At 42.5% G+C, this 18035-nt stretch overlaps 1 protein-coding gene across 2 annotated transcripts in view; it reads right to left on the minus strand.

Moving 5' to 3' along the window:
* Positions 1-18035, minus strand: part of zfyve1 (zinc finger, FYVE domain containing 1) — a 108168-nt gene that overhangs the window by 25148 nt on the left and 64985 nt on the right. For both annotated transcript variants that reach the window (XM_078562910.1, XM_078562912.1), the window contains exons 8-9: positions 13400-13570; positions 5673-5853 (exon numbers count right to left, since the gene is read on the minus strand). In XM_078562910.1, coding sequence (XP_078419036.1) covers positions 5673-5853; positions 13400-13570 — 352 coding nt within the window. The remainder of the gene's footprint in view (positions 1-5672; positions 5854-13399; positions 13571-18035) is intronic.

The raw sequence follows: 18035 nt of genomic DNA on the forward strand, positions 1-18035 counted from the left end.
GATGCGACTAGTGGTACCCTGCGAAGATCTGTGTTGGGTCTCAATTACTCTCAGTATTTATTAATGACTTAGATGATGGAATAGAAAGCCACATATCCAAATTTGCTGAGGACACAAACATAGGCGGCATTCTAACCAGTATAAATGGAAGCATAAAATTACAATAGAGATATTGATAGATTAAGTGAATGGCAGAACTGTGGCAAACTGGTTTCAATGTATGCATATATAAGGTCATCCAATTTGAACCTAAATAGGATGGCACATGATACTTACTAAATGTTAAGAAAAACTAGAAACAGTGGAGGCTCAAAGAGATTTGAGGCTCCAGGTATATGATGAACATGAAAAAAATCTCATGAACAGGCACAGAAATAATCAAAAAGGCTAATGGAATGCTGGCCTTTATACCTAGAGAATCAGAATACAAAAGGGTAGAAGTTATGCTACAGTTATACAAAGCCCTGGTTAGATCACACCTGGAGTACTGTGAGCAGCTCTGAGCATCATACCTTATGGAAGGGTATATTGGCCTTGAGGAAGTGTAACGTAGACTTACCAGAATGATACCAAGATTCCAAGAGTTAAATTACTCTTAAATTACTCTCCAAGGAGAGATTACACAAATGAGGGTTGCATTCCCTGGAATGTAGAAGGTAAAGGGCTGATTTGATTGAAGTTTCAAGATATTAAAGGGAACAGGTGGAGTACAGATTTCCACTAGTTGGAGTGTCTTAAGACTGGTGGGGTGGGGGTGGGGTCATGGTGTAAAAATTAAAGTCAGACCTTTAAGGAGTGAAATTAGGAAACTTTTGTTTCCATAAAGGTTGGTAGAAATTTCAAACTCTCTTTCCTAGCCACAATTGGTGCTAGATCAATTGTTAATCCTAAATCTGGAGATTAATAACAACTTAGGATATCAAAAATTTAAGGAATACAAGGCAAAGTTGTTAGGTTGATCATACCGAATGGCAGAATAGGCTCGAGGACTAAACGGCCGTTTTAAAAGTTCATTCATGGGATGTGGATGTCGCTGGCTAGGCCAGAATTTATTGTCCATCCCTAATTGCTCTTGAGAAGATGGTAGTGAAATGCATTTTTGAACCGCTGCAGTCCATGTGATGTAGGTACACCAACAGTGCTGTTAGAGAGAGTGTTCCAGGATTTTACACCAGCGACAGTGAAGGAACGGTGATATTTTTCCAAGTCAGGATGGTGAGTGACTTGGAGAGGAACTTCCAGGTGGGCTCCCATGTGTCTGTTGCCCGTGTCCTTCCAAATGGTAGCAGTTGTAGGCTTGGAAGCCTTAGTGAGTTCCTGCAGTGAATCTTGTAGATGGTACACACTGCTGCCACTGTGCATTGGTGGTGGAGGGAGTGAATGTTTGTGGATAGGGTGCCAATCAAGCAGGCTTCTTTGTCCTGGATGGTGTCAAGCTTCTGGAATGTTGCTGGAGCTGCACTCATCCAGGTAAGTGGAGAGTATTCCATCACACTCTTGACCTGTACATTGTAGAGGGTGGACAGACTTTGGGGAGTCAGGAAGTGAGTTACTCATTGCAGGATTCCTAGTCTCTGACCTGCTCTTGTAGCCACAGTATTTATATGGCTCGTCCAGTTTAGTTTCTGGTCAAAGGTAACCCCCAGGATGTTGATAGTGGGGTATTCAGTGATGGTAATGCCACTGAATGCCAAGGGGCGTTGGTTAGATTCTCTCTTGCTGGAGGTGGTCATTGCTTGGCACCTGTATGGTGCGAATGTTACTCGTCACCCCAAGCCTGGATATTGTCTGCATTTGGACATGGACTACTTCAGTATCTGAGGAGTCACGACTGGTGCTGAACATTGTGCAATCACCAGCGAACATCCCCACTTCTGACCTTATGATGGAAGGAAGGTCATTGATGAAGATGGTTGGGCCTAGGACACTACCTTGAGGAACTCCTGCAGTGATGTCCTGGAACTGAGTTGATTGACCTCCAACAGCCACAACCATCTTCCTTTGTGCTAGTTATGACTCCAACCAATGGAGACTTTTCCCCCGGATTATCATTGGCTCCAGTTTTGCTAAGGCTCCCTGATGCCACACTTGGTCAAATGCTGCCTTGATGCCAAAGGCAGTCACTCTCACCTCATCTCTGGAGTTCAGCTCTTTTGTCCATGTTTGAACCAAGGCTATAATGAGGTCTGGAGTTGTGGGACCCAGCCAGAACCCAAACTGAACATCAGTGAGCAGATTATCACTAAGCAAGTGCCACTTAATACCACTGTTGATGACTCCTTCCATTACTTTACTGATGACTGAGAGTAGACTGATGGGGCGGTAATTGGCTAGTTGGATTTGTCCTGCTTTTTGTGTACAGGACATACCTGGGCAACTTTCCACATAGCCGGGTAGATGCCAGTGTTGTAGCTGTGCTGGAACAGCTTGGCTAGGGGCGCGGCAAGTTCTGGAGCACAAGTCTTCAGTACTATTGCTGGAGTATTGTCAGGGCCCATAGACTTTGTAGTATCCAGTGCCTTTAGCTGATTTTTTGATATCATCTGGACTGAATGGAATTGGCTGAAGACTGGCATCTTGTGATGCTGGGGACCTCTGGAGGAGCCAAAATGGATCATCCACTTGGCATTTTTGGCTGAAGATTGTAGCAAATGCTTTAGTCTTATCTTTTACACTGATTTGCTGGGCCCTTTTTGTGGACCCTCCTCCTCCAGTGAGCTGTTTAATTGTCCACTACCATTCATGGCTGGATGTGGCAGGACTGAAGAGCTTAGATCTGATGCGTTAGCTGTGGAATCACTTAGCTCTGTCTATCGCTTGCTGCTTATGCTGTTTGGTACACAAGTAGTATTGTAGCTTCACCAGGTATTTTTAGGTATGCCTGGTGCTGCTCCTGGCATGCCCTCCTGCACTCTTCATTGTGCCAGGGTTGATCCCCTGGCTTGCTGGTAATGGTAGAGTGGGGGATATGCCAGGCAATGAGGTTACAGGTTTTGGTTGAGTACTGCTGCTGATTGCCCACAGTGCCTCATGGTTGCTCAGTGTTGAGTTGCTAGATCTATTCGAAATCTATCCCATTTAGCAAGGTGGGAGTGCCACACAACACAATGCAGGGCATCATCAGTGTGAAGACGGAGTTTCATCTCCTGGTCACTCCTACCGATACTGTCATCCTTTAGGATTCGACCAGCTCAGTATGTAGTGGTGCTACCGAGCCACTCTTGGTGATTGAGGTACCCCCAGAGTACATTCTGCACCTTTGCCACCCTCAGTGTTTCCTCCAAGTTGGTGTTCAGCATGGAGGAGTACTGATTCATCAGCTGAGGGATAATCAGCAGAAGGTTACCTGCCCCATGTTTGACTTGATGCCATGAGACTAAATGGGGTCCAGAGTTGATGTTGAGGACTCCCAGGGCAATTCCCTCCCAACTGCCACCTCTGCTGTGTCTGTCCTGTCGGTGGTCCATCCAGTTTCATTCTTTGTTAAAAACAAAAAACTACTGCGGATGCTGGAAATCCAAAACAAAAACAGAATTACCTGGAAAAACTCAGCAGGTCTGGCAGCATCGGCGGAGAAGAAAAGAGTCGACGTTTCGAGTCCACATGACCCTTCAACAGAACAGCTGTAGTCAAAGTAGTGTTCAACATGGAGGAGTACTGATTCATCAGCTAAGGTGTAATCAGAAGGAGGTTTTTTATTGAATTTATTTTATTTTCATTGAATTCCACCATCTGCCATGGTGGGATTTGAACACAAGTCACCAGAGCATTACCTTGGGTCTCTGGAGTACTAGTCTAGTGACAATACCACTATGCCACTGCCTCACCTACTCCTGTTCCCATGTTACACCACTTATGAAATGTTAACAACATTTGCCCGATGCAGACTGGAGAATTGCAAACGCTACACCCCTGTTCAAAAAAAGGAATCAAGCTAAGCCCAGAAACTACTGCCAGTCACTTTAACTTCGGTGGTGGGGAAATTTCTAGAAAGAATAATTCAGGAGAAAATTAACTGTCACGTGGACAAGTGCGGGTTAGTTAAGGAACACCAGCATGGAATTCTAAAGGGAAAATTGAGTTTAACTAACTTGTTGGAATTTTTTTGAAGAGGTGACAGCAAGGGTTGATGGCTGTTGATCTGGTATACATGGACTTCCAAAAGGCATTTAGTACAGAACTGCATGATGGACTTGTGAGCAAAGTTATAGTTCATGAAATAAAAGGGTAAGTAGCAACATGGATATTAAATTGGCTGAGTGACAGGAAATAGTAGTGGTTATTGGATGTTTTTTGAGCTGGAGGAAGATTTTGTAGTGGAGTTCCCCAGGCATCAATGTTGGGACCCTTGTTTATCCTGATTATACATTAATGACCTCGACCTTGGTGTACAGGGCATAATTTCAAAGTTTGCAGATAGTTTGAAATTTGGAAGGATTGTTAACTGTGAGGAGGATTGTGTTCAAAAGGACATAGACAAGTTGGTGGAATGGGCAGACAAGTAGCAGATGAAGTTCAATGCAGACAAATGTGAAGTGATTCATTTTGGTAGGAAGAACATATAGAGACGATATAAAATAAAGGGTACAACTCTAAAGGGGGTGCAGGAGCAGAGGGATCTGGGTCTGTATGTGCATAAATCATTGAAGGTGGCAGGACAGGTTGAGAGAGCAGTTAAAAAAAGCATACAGTATCCTAGGCTTTATTAATAGGGGCAGAGAGTACAAGATAAAGGAGGTTATATTGGTCTTGTATAAGACACTAGTAGTTTGGCCTCAGCTGGAGTATTGGGTACAGTTCTAAGTGTCGCACTTTAGGAAAGATGTGAATGCATTGGAGATAGTGCAGAAAAGATTCACAAGAATAGTTCCAGGGATGAGAGACTTGAGTTATGAAGATAATTAGAGAAGTTAGGGCTGGGAGGGGAGTTGATAGAGGTATTCAAAATCATGAGGGGTCTGGACAGAGTAGATGGGGAGAAACTGTTTGCACACATGAAAGGATCAAGAATGAAAGGACATAGATTCACGGTAATTTGCACAAGAAGCAAATGCAATAAGAGAAAAAGCTTTTTCACACAGTGAGTGGTTAAAGTCTGAAATGCACTTCCCATGAGTGCGGTGGAGGCTGGTTCAATTGAAGCATTCGAACGGGAATTACATTGTTATTTGAAAAGGGTTATGGGGAGAAGGCGGGAGAATGGCACTAAGTAAATTGCTCAATCAGAGAGCCAGTGCAGACACAATGGGATGAATGGTCTCCATCTGCACTGTAAAAATTCTGTGATAGATAGCGGATATTAAAATCAAAATAAGCAACATAATTATTTTGTAAAACAGGCCTATCTCCATCTAGCAACTGTCTCTCTTAATTATATATAGTCATTGAGTCGCTTGCACTCAAAATCTCATTGCCAAGATTACCTGGCCGTAACCAGGCGCAAATAGCTTATAGAATTTGCTAGAAGTCTTGACTTTGCCTGAAATCAGCAGAGATTTTAAATAAGGACAACACAACTTAGATTGATATCGCACCCTTAACATAGTAAAATGTCCCACAGTGCTTCACAGGAGCTTTAGCAAATAAAACTGTGGGTCAGAATGAGATGGAGCTGGGTGGCAGTGCTGGCAGCATTGTAGAGAGGTGGGGGATGGTGCATAGAATAGATTTACCTGCTCTGATTACTGCATCTTCATAGCACTCATCACACACCCGGACAGGAACTGAACCCCAACCACGTTCTGGAACAGGCTTGGATTTTGATGAGCAACGATCACAGAAGCCTTCACCACAGGCTCTACAGTGGTGCTTTGTTTCCTGGTCTTCAAAGGGTTTATTGCACTTATGACAGTTCTGCGAAATAAATGTAATACCCATTAAAACCTTTTTCCATTACTAGACAGGGTGGCATTTGTCTTGTATTGCACAGTGTAGCTTATTTTACAACATTACAGCTTTCTAACACTCAGTACCTGGGAGACTGGAGTAGCTTTATATCTTTCCTTCATTAAAAACAGCCATGCAGAATTTGGAGGTTTGTACTTTGTCATATTTAGTACTTGAAATAAATAAAATATTCATTGAATGGACAGGTAAAAGTATGATGAGAAGCAGAGGACCAATTAGGACAATTGTCATGTTTTGAAAGGAAAACATCCTCCACCCACATTGAAGATAAATCCAGCCTACCAACAGGTATAATGTTGCAAATGACACATGTTAAATCATGCAATACCAATTCAATCTTAAACCTTATTCTTGTTCTACACAGGAAGTGCACTTCACTCGATTGCTGTCGGCAGGCCAAAATATCAAGGGAAAAATGACAGGGAAGGATGAAGGAGATGCTCCGGACAGCGAACCCTAACATCTTCAATTCTCAGAATAAACCGAGGCCTGCCCTAGGATATCAACAACTAGCAGATGCAGAGCAGGACACACCAACTACTGGTTCTAATATCAAAGGTTAATTTGAAGGTGTTGAGGCAGGTGCGCATAGCTAGCTCCATTCCAGCTTGTTCACCAACAATATTCTGCCCATCTAAAGATAGATTCCAAAATGCAGGCGAAGTGGAGTATGCCTTTTTATTATAGCATACAACCAATGCTGAAATCATTAAAAGCTGTTAGTTTGTCATGAAAATATAATAATTCTCATAATATTATTATGATTTATTGCAAAGGTAGGTTAATAGTAATTTCTCTGTGAGTATGTGTGTGTGGGATTTAATTGAATTGGACCACAGCTGGTCTGGTGGTTTTGAGTCATCAAAAAGAAGCTAAGTTTGAAATGCTAAATACATAAACATGGCTGAAGTTTTAGAATGTGATATGTGAGGAACATTTGTACTTTTAAATAAATGAGGTTAGTTTGAATTTCAAAAAGATGGTAAGATGTTACACCTAGCCATAAGAAGCCAAGCCAAACAGTGTTCATTTTTCCCAAAGGTTATTGATAAAATTAGTACTATGAAAAGACTTGTACTATGAGAGGGGTAAAGTTCCAAAGACATATCTGGATAATGGAATTTGCATTAAAAAGGGAGAAACATGTCTAAAGGAGGTGAGGCTATGTATCAGAGGAGGAAGGCATTTTAAGATTTAACACAAGTGTGCAAGGCCTCTAGCCCTCTGCGCATCAAGTTATTGTTCACAGGAACCAAAGCTGAGGAAACTCACTTTGAATTCCACTGCCCAGGGTATTGTGTCAGTTTAAATCTATTTGTTTTTACTGTTGTCTTAACAGGGATGTAACTGGAAGCCAGATTAATTAGGGGTTTTAAGAGTTATTATAGTTGTAATTTATAGACCTATGTATGTGCTTGAAATCTTTTTTGTTAATAAATATTTAATTTAGTTTTCTAAAAACTTCTGAAGCTGTGGTAGTCTTACTACTTCTGAATTCAGGGCATGCATCTCTAAATAAAATACAAATTGCAAAACAGTTGTGACCGCATGATCAAGTTTCCCTTGTGGATTTGATCCGTCTGCAACAGGTCATCTGACAAGTTCCACAACTGTCATCAGCAACCTGGCTTTATCTAAGGGAAACCCGGTTCCATCAACCGTTGCAAGCTACAAGAGTAGTCATTAATTACACTAGAGGTCCTGGAAGTTGTTTACAAATAAGCAGGCCCATAACAACACCTCAATATCATACAAGCATTTGACTGATGTAAAATATGTTTTACAACTTTAAAAATGAATCAATTATCAATAAACTTGTCAATTTCAACTGTACCAATGATTTATCCTCTCTACATTCTCAGCTTCATTTAAATCAGCGAACATAATTTTCCTGTGCTTTAAATTGGCTTTAAGCATTCCCAAATGTGATGAATTTTTAAACTGGGGCCTGAGATTTCTGCTTACCCACATAATAAAGTATCAGGCACCTCAGGATGGAAAGCCAGTGATTGCATTACTCTTCTGTAACCATAGCTTATGGCTTGCCTTCATCACACAGCAACTTTCACCCTCATTCTGCTTCTAGGTGCATTAATTTCTATCTGGAAAATCTGTGCTATTTACCACCTGCCTCCAATTTCCTCCCCTCACCTCAGCACAGGAAGACTTGATTAAAGTATGTAAACTAAGGAAGGTGCTACATGTTCCACATGTGGAAAGATTATTTGAATTAGTTAAATTTAGGCAATTTTAAAGCAGTCTGCCATTCCAAGAAATCTGTGTTTACAAGACAGAAGGAGAGATCTGTTAAAGGAACCTCCATTCAAAAAACTCAAATTGACTCAGAATGCTGTGAATCAGGCTTCATAGACTGAGGAGGACAACGTAGATCTTTTGTTTCTCTTCGAGGTTCCCAAGATGTTCAGGCCTGCTGAGGAACAAACTTACAGCGAAGAGTGTGTGCATCTGAACCACTTCCTACAGAAAAGGAAATTCCCACATTATTAGTAGGAGAATCAAAATTTTTTCTTTGGAATATTCATTGTCCCTCTCTCCATCTATCTGGTTTGTTAATGGATGAGGCATTACATAATACTTTGTTACAGCAATAGTAGTTCGCAGACCCTCTACAGATGTACAAATCTTCACAAGAGCTGAATGAGCTTCACTGTTCAAGAGCAGCCAGCAGTCCAACATTTCCCCAAAGAACCAAGAAGGGTAAGAAAAAAGAAAAGGAAAATCTATGTTAATTGCCTTTACATTGCAGACCAGAAGCAGAAATCTCTGTCTGAAGAGGTCGGTAAGATTCTGGAGAAAATACATCCTATATGTGCTCAAAGAGAGCCGAGAATACAGTCAGAGACTGAGACCACCGGTGCAAGAGACTTTGAGGGTATGTATAATAGTTTATAGTCATAGAGGTCTACAGCACAGAGGCCCATCGAGTCTGTGCCGGTCAAACAAGTACCTAACTATTCTAATCCCATTTTCAGCACTAGGCCCATAGCCTTGATGCCATGGCATTGCAAGTGCACATCCAAATACTTCTTAAATGTTATGAGGGTTTCTGCCTCTATCACCCTTTCAGGCAGGAGTTCCAGATTCCCACCACCCTCTGGGTGAAAAAATTCTTCCTCACATCCCCTCTAAACCTCCTGTCCCTTACCTTAAATCTATGCCCCCTGGTTATTGATCCCTCCATCAAGGGAAAAAAATTCCTTCTTGCCTACCCTATCTATGCCCCTCATAATTTTATACACCCCAATCATGTCCCCCCTCAATCTCCTCTGCTCCAGGGAAAATAACCCCAGTCTATCCAATCTCTCCTCATAACTAAAACTCTCCAGCCCAGGCAACATCCTGGTAAATCTCCTCTGCACTCTCTCTAGTGCAATCACATCCTTCCTATAACGCGGATCCCAGAACTGCACGCAATACTCTAGCTGTGGCCTAACCAGCATTTTATACAGTTCCAGTATAGCCTCCTTGCTCTTATATTCTATGCCTCGGCTAATAAAGGCAAGTATCCCATATGCCTTCTTAAATTTGGGGATAATTACTCAGTGGGGTCGGGGGGGCGGGTGGGGGGAGAATGTAGAGTAGAGGGCTAACTCTAATGATAGCTCCTTACACACATGCTCAGTAATTATGTCACAGTGACACCACTCACCGAGAGGAGATGAATGTGAAGCATCTCAGAGTAGCTCCAGCTATGCCTTGCTCTTATTTAACCTTTGTAAATAGTTAACATGGAAGTAAATGTTTTTGAATAAATGACCATTGCCTCCAGCAAGATGATCTCTCGAATAAGAAGCCAACGAATCACAAGATAACAGAACTTCCCATCTGTCTTTTCATATATAAATGTTCGACTGACCATAGGGTGTAGCAGCCAATCCCATTCTCGTCTCAACATTCATGCAGAAGTGGTCGCTTGTTACTGAGCAGGAGCAGGATTCCTAACCCAACCAATAGTGTTCCAATTACCAAACCTAATTCCATATATGATTGCACTGGAGGGGGTGCAGAGGAGATTCACCAGGATGTTGCCTGGGATGAAACATTTAAGTTATGAAGAGAGGTTGGATAGACTTGGGTTCTTTTCGTTGGAGCAGAGAAGACTGAGGGGTGACCTGATCGAGGTGTACAAGATTATGAGGGGCATGGACAGGGTGGATAGGGAGCAGCTGTTCCCCTTAGTTTAAGGGTCAGTCACAAGGGGGCATAAGTTCAAGGTGAGGGGCAGGAGGTTTAGGGGGGATGTGAGGAAAAACTTTTTTATCCAGAGGGTGGTGACGGTCTGGAATGCACTGCCTGGGAGGGTGGTGGAGGCGGGTTGCCTCACATCCTTTAAAAAGTACCTGGATGAGCACTTGGCACATCATAACATTCAAGGCTATGGGCCATGTGCTGGTAAATGGGATTAGGTAGGTAAGTCAGGTGTTTCTCACGTATCGGTGCAGACTCGATGGGCCGAAGGGCCTCTTCTGCACTGTGATTCTGTGAAAACGTTCCTGTACCAAAATTCTTCTTAAACAAGATGATAACCTTGATTGGTGCTCCCATCCACTGTTAGCACTGAAAGGAAAATGGGCAATCTTGATTTACCCTCGTTTCCTATCACAAAATACCTTCAATCCATCCTCCAGGGATATCATAAACAGGGTATAATGGTATAAGAGCAGCACTCATCCGTGACTTTGCTGGAGTAAAACATGGCTGGCGTGAAAGAGTAGGAACAGAAGAACATGAGGCACCAGTTCATACACTGACCTCTCCCCATACTCGTCAAATTATTGAAGCATTTCCCCTGTCACGAAATGGTCAAATTGGCCTCCCATTCTTCAGACGGAGATTCCGATACGAAGCAGACCTCTGGGGAGATGCCATGCAAATCCAAGATTGTCCCTTGATGATACAAGGAATAGAGGACTTAGATGTAAGGTTTTGGCTAAGAAATACGGGGGTAATCTGAGGAAGAACTTCTTTACGCAGCATGTGGAACTCACTGCCCATGAGGATGTTGAAATCAATGATTTCAAAAGAACATTGAATGGCCACTTGAAGGAAATAAACTTGCAGGGCTCTGGTGATAGTTGCAGGGCAATAGGACTGACAGGATATCTCCACGGAGAAACTTAGAAACTAGGAGCAGGAGTAGGTCATTCGGCTCTTCGATCTGCCATTCAATATGACCATGGCTGATCCTCTATCTCAACGCCGTACTCCTGCGTTCTCCCCATACCCCTTGATGCCCTTAGAGTCCAGAAATCTATTTCCTTCTTAAAGGCCTCCACAGCCTTGTGGTAGAGAATTCCGTAGGTTCACCACCCTCGGAGTGAAGACGTTTCTCCTCATATCAGTCCTAAATGGCCTACCCTGTATCCTGAGACTGTGACCCCTTGTTCTAGACTCCCCAGCCAGAGGAAATATCATTCCTGCATCCAGTCTGTCCATCCCTGTCAGAATTTTCTATGTTTCAATTAGATCTCCTCTCATTCTTCTAAACTCCAGTGAATACAGGCCTAGTCGGCCCAATCTTTCCTCATACAACAATCCTGCATCCCAGGAATCACTCTGGTGAACCTTTGTTGTACTCCTTGTATGGCAAGGATATCCTTTCCTAGGTAAGGAGACCAAAACTGCACACAATGCTCCAGGTGTGGTCTCACCAAGGTCCTGTACAGCTGCAGTAGGACATCGATGATCCTGTACTCAAGTCCTCTCGCAATGAAGGCCAACATACCATTTGCCTTCTTAACTGCCTGCTGCACCTGCATGCTTGCTTTCAGTGATTGGTGTACAAGGACACCCAGGTCAATTTATATATCAACATTTCCAGATCTATCACCATTTAAATAATACTGTCATTCTGTTTTTCCTACCGAAGTGGATAAATTCACACTTATCCATGTTATACGCATCTGGCATGTATTTTCCCACTCACTCAACCTGTCTAAATTGCCTTGAAGCCTTTTAACACCCTCCTCATTGCTTACATTCCCACCAAGTTTTGTGTCATCAGCAACCTTAGAAATATTCCATTTGGTTCCCTCATCGAAATCATTGATGTATATTGTGAATAGCTGGGGCCCAACACTGATCCCTGCAGTCACCCCGCCTGCCACTCCAAAAAAGACCCATTTATTCCTACTCTCGGTTTCTTGTCTGCTAACCAATTCTCAATCCATGCCAATATATTGCCCCTAATACCATGTGCTTTAATTTTACACACTAGCGTTTTTTGTGGGACGTAATCAAAAACTTTCTGAAAATACACCAAGTCTACTAATTGTCCGTTATCTATTCTGCTAGTTACGTCCTCAAAGAACTCCAGTAGGTTTGTCAAACATGATTTCCCTTTCATAAATCCATATTGACTTTGTCCAATCCCGCTGATATTTTCTAAGTGTCCTGTTATCACATCCTTTATAAAATAGACTCTAGCACTTTCCCTACTACTGAGGTTAGACTAACTGCTCTGTAATTCCTTGTTTTCTCCCTCCCTCTCTCCTTTTTGAAATAGTGGGGATACATTTGCCACCCTCCAATACGTCTGGACTCTACAGAATTTTGGAAGATGACAACCAACGCATCCACTATTTCCATGGCCACCTCCTTTAGTACCCTGGGATGAAGATTATCAGGCCCTAGGGATTTGTCAGCTTTCAGTTCCATTAATTTCTCCAGCATTATTGCTTTAGTAATACTAATTTCCTTCAATTCCTCTTTCTTACTAGAATCTTGGTTCCCTAGTATTTCTGGGAAGTTATTTGTGTGTTCCTCCATGAAGATAGAACTAAAGTAGTTGTTTAATGTTCCATTATCTTGTTTTCTATTATAAATTCTCCCATTTCAGACTGTAAGGGACCTACATTTGTCTTCACTAATCTTTTTCTTTTTACATACTCATAGAAGCTTTTACAGTCTGCTTTTATGTTCCTTGCAAATTTATTCTCATACCTTATTTTTCCCCTCATAATCAGTCTCTTGGTCCTCCTTTGTTGAATTCTAAACTGCTCCCAATCCTCAGGCTTGCTACTTTTTCCAGCAACTTTATATGACTCTTTGGATCTAATACTATCCTTAATTTCTTTTGTTAGCCAAGGATGGCTACTTTTCCTGTTGTGTTCTTGCACCAGAAAGGAATGTATAACTGTTGCACTGCATATATTTGTTCCTTAAATATTAGCCTTGGTCTATCCCCAATTTATCTTAGCCAACTTACACCTCATATTTTCGTACTTTCCTTTGTTAAGTTTAGGACCCTAGTTTCAGATCAGACTACTTCACTTTCCATCCTAATGGAGAGTGGACGTAAACTCAATGAGTCAAATGGCCTACTTCTATGCCATAAATAACCCATATGACTCGAGAATAGAAAGGTAGAGCTACAGTACAGTCACCTGTTCAGATGTCAGGAATGTTGTGCAATAGAAGAGAAGGGTAGAGCTCCAGTAGAAAATCCTAAGAGAGATGACTTGACACTTACGATAATCTGAGAGTTTGGTCTCCAATAGGCTGGTGCAATCCGGTCTGTTAGCCAGTCTGTCACGGCTTTGGTTGGTTTTGCACCAAATTCTGAAACTGACTGTGCCATCAAATTCATGCCATCCAGCAATCGTTGCGCAGCATTATTATTGTCCTTTAGAAATCCATCACTCTGAAAAAGAGAGGTGTCATTTTACTGAGCATTATTTGTGAAATATTACTAAAATTACAGGGCAGGTTTATGCTTGCAATCCTCCATCACTTCCCAGAATAAGCTGTGGTATTTCAAGATGATGCCAGCAGCAGTCGGTTTCCCCTCTCAACTCCAAAAAAAGGAGTAAAGTTGGAGTCAATCAGCCGACTGCTTTTACTCTCTTGCTCTTTAGCAATTCATTTTGTGACCAGACTTGGAAGCAGAAGCATCCGTATCACCAACAGGACAGTGTGTATTACAGAGAAATCCAAGAAAAGATTATGACTTTTATCATTTCAAACCACCCCAGACTGAAGATTAGTTTCAGCATTAAAGCAAATAAACATCTGTGCATTAATCACTCAATACCACAGAAACATTGGCATTCTTTTTACCTCTAGGTGCTGTGTTCTTAACTGCAACTAGGTCTGTTTCTGGAATTCCTAATTTTAAAGGCTTTACACAGGGCAAATATCTTTCACATCACACACTCATTTAAGAGTAAAGGGAACAAATAAAAGGATTCTTTAGTTCCAGCACTGCAAGTTATGAGGGACCTACATTTCAAACAATCTGTGAGATAACCAAACAGGATTCTGTCAGTGATTGTGATGGCATTATTGGCATGGCTTAAAAACAGAAAAATGCAGAGAGGAGAAACACTTGGTGTAACATACTGGTTTCTTAGAGTGAGAGAGAAACGGTGGGGTCATTTACAGCGAGAGTGTGAGAGAGAAACAGCGGGGTCGTTTACAGCAAGAGAGAGAGAGGAACAGCGTGGTCATTTACAGCAAGAGAGTGAGAGAGAAACAGCAGGGCCATTTACAGCAGGAGAATGTGAGAGGAGCGGGGTCGTGTGAGAGGAGCGGGGTCATTTACAACATTTACAGCAAGAGAGTGAGAGAGAAAGGGCATGGTCATTTACAGCGAGAGAGTGAGAGAGAAACAGCGTGGTCATTTACAGTGAGAGTGAGTGAGAAACAGCGTGGTCATTTACAGTGAGAGTGAGTGAGAAACAGCGGGGCCATTTACAGCGAGAAAGTGAGAGAAACAGCGTGGTCATTTACAATGAGAGAGTGAGGGTGAAACAGCATGGTCATATACAGCGAAAGAGTGAGAGAGAAAATGGCAGGGCCATTTACAGTGAGTGTGTGAGAGAAACAGCAGGGCCATTTCCAGCGGGAGAATGTGAGAGAAGCAGCGTGGTCATTTACAGGGAGCGAGTGCGAGAGGAGTGTGAGACCATTAAAGAGCGCGAGAGGGAAAAGAGCGCAGAGGGCAGCTGATTGGTGAGTAGGATTGGTGAGTATTTCTAGTCTTTAAAGTAAAAGTAAGATCTTTAGTTTGTGTTTAGATCTAGTCTTTTTTCTCTCTTTTTCTTAAAGATAGCTTGTTAAGTATAACATCGATACAGGTGTGGATAAAAAAAATTATAATAAAGTGTAATGAGTGGGGATACTAGAGTAATTAATTTTTAAAAATGAATAAAATACAATAGCGATGGCAGGACGCTGCAGCATGTGGGAGCTGTTGGACACCAAGGTAATCCAGAGCAAACACATCTATACCAAGTGTTTGTAGCTCGAGGAACTTCGGGTCTGAGTTAAGGAGCTGGAATCCGAGCTGCAGACATTGCGCCACATCAGCGAGGAGGAAAGCTACCTAGGCACTTTGCTCCAGGAGGCGGTCACACCTCTCAAATTACATAATTCAAATGTGGTCTGTGATCACGGACAGGAGAATGTGACTGCAGCTGAAGCAGGTTTGGGGACCCAGGGGTAGCGTTCGAGAAGCCTTGGCCCCTGCAACTATCCAACAGTTACAAGGTTCTTGCAAGCTGTGTGGATGAGAGAGGGGACAGCAGGAAGGATGAGCGAACTGAACAAGGCACCATGGTACAGCGAGCCATTCAAGTGAGGGGAGGAAATAGGAATCTGGCAGTGGTAGGGGGCAGTATAATTAGGGGGAAAGATACTGTTCTCTGGAGCTTTGAACGTGAATCCCAAAGGCTGTGAATCCCAAAGGCCCGGTGTCAGGGTTAAGGGCATCTCCTCAGGGCTAGAGAGGAACTCGGAGTGGGAGGGGAGGGATCCAGTTGTCGTCGTCCATGTTGGTACCAACAACATTGATAGGACAAGAAAGGAGGTTCTGCTGAAAGAATTTGAACAGTTAGCAGCTAAATTAAAAAGTAGAACCTCCAAAGTAATAATCTCGGGATTGCTGCCTGAGCCACGGGCAAACTGGCATAGGGTAAAAAAAGTCAAGGAGTTAAATGTGTGGCTCAGAGATTGGTGCAGCAGGAATGGGTTTCAGTTCATGGGGCACCTGCACTAGTACTGGGGTAGAAAGGAGCTGTTCCGGTAGGACGGGCAGGCTTCACTTGAACCGTGCTGGGACCAGTATCCTGGAAAACTGGATAACTAGGGCTGTAGAGAGGGCTTTAAACTAAATAGAGGTGGGGTGGGGGTTCTGGGAAGGGGATAGGTAGCAAAAAGCAAAAAGGTATGGCAGGGTTGCAGGGCAGCTATTTAGATAATGATATACAGAGTGTGACAGGAAGGGAAAGAGTGTGCGAACATAAAAAAAACAGCAGCAAATAGGGTCAAAGGGGGAAAAAATGGTAAAAAGGCAAAATTAATGGCCCTTTACTTAAATGCACGTAGTATTCGGAACAAAATAATTAATGGCACAAATAGAGGTTAATGGGTATGATCTTATAGCCATTACAGAGACATGGTTACAAGGAGATCAAAGCTGGGAACTAAATATTCAGGGCTATGTGACTTTTCAAAAGGACAAACAGGAAGGAAAGGGTGGTGGGGTAGCTTTGTTAGTTTGAGATGGAATAAGTACGATAGGAAGAAAGGATCTTGGATCGGAAGATGTAGAATCCATATGGGTGGAGGTAAGAAATAACAAAGGGAAGAAGACACTGGTGGCAGTGGTCTATAGTCCTCCCTGACAGTATAGAGAATAAATCAGGAGATAATGAGGGCATGTAAAAAAGCCAGTACATTAATCATGGGTGACTTTAATCTTCATGTAGATTGGGAAAATTAAATTGGCAGAGGTTGACATGAGCAAGAATTCATAGAGTGTATTCGGACAGTTTCTTAGGATAATATGTTGTGAATCCAACCAGGGATCAGGCTATTTTGGATCCGGTAATGTGTAATGAGGCAGGTTTAATAATTGATCTCAGAGTAAAAGATCCCCTAGGAAACAGTGACTATAATATAGTAGAATTTAGCATTCAGTTTGAGAGTGATAAACTTAAATAAGGCCTATTACAATGGAATGAGGACGGAGTTGGCTGGAGTGGACTGGGGAAGCAGTTTAGCAGGAAAGACAGTTGATGAACAATGGCAGACCTTTAAGAAAACAGGTTATGACTCTCAACAAAGATATATCCCAGTGAGGGAGAAGGATTCAAGGAAGGGGATAAACCAACCATGGTCAACCTAGGAAGTTAAGGACAGTGTCAAATTGAAAGAGAAAACATACAATGTGGCAAAGAATAGTGAGGAGAGGTTGAGTGGGTTGGGCCTGTGCTCATTGAAATTTAGAAGAGGAAGAGGCGACCTCATTGAAACATATAAGATTCTTCAGGGGGGCTTGACAGGGTAGGTGCTCAGAAATTGTTTCCCCTTGTGGGAGAGTCTAGGACTGGAGTGCATAATCTCAGAGGAAGGAGGCACCCATTTAAAACAGGGATGAGGAGGAATTTCTTCTCTCAGAGGGTAGTCAATCTGTGGAATGCTCTACCGCAGAGTGATGTAGAGGCTGGGTCATTAAGGGTATTCAAGGCTGAGAAAGACAGATTTTTAATCAGTAAGGAAATCAAAGGTTATGGGGAAAAGGCAGGAAAGTGGAGTTGAGGATTATCAAATCAACCATGATCTCATTGAATGGCGGAGCAGACTCGATGGGCCGAATGGCCTGTTTCTGCTCCTATGTCTTATGGTCTTACACCCATATAGCTTGCCAATTTTATCTTGTTCTCATCCTTCCCCCAGCCCTGCTATATGGTGGGCAGCGTATCCAGGTCATTCTGTTGGTCAGTGGATGTCTCATTGTCAAGCACTTATTTCTTGTCTTTTATGTTTATTCCAGATTTCTAATATAAATTATGAGGAAGAATACCAGAGCCATACAGACCAGGTCCCTGGTTTGATCCCCTGGGAGCTATGCAGAGTTAACTGGGTAGCAAGAGGGATTAGCACTGGGTTAGGCAAAGAAAAAAGCAGCAATTGCTAAGGTTCCTCCTCGATTGTTGTTGAGCAATCTCTGAAAACAGGATAAGGCGTACCTATGCTAATGTAAAGGTCTCAAAACACAGTTAAACAGTTCTGGTACCTCAACTCCAGCTACTACATTGGAAGTGTGGGGTTTCAATGATTAACTGTTAAATCACTCCTGTAACTGCAAGATCAAGTACTAAATG

This window comes from Cetorhinus maximus, chromosome 18 (assembly GCF_964194155.1).
Source record: "Cetorhinus maximus chromosome 18, sCetMax3.hap1.1, whole genome shotgun sequence".
Lineage (NCBI taxonomy): Eukaryota > Metazoa > Chordata > Chondrichthyes > Lamniformes > Cetorhinidae > Cetorhinus > Cetorhinus maximus.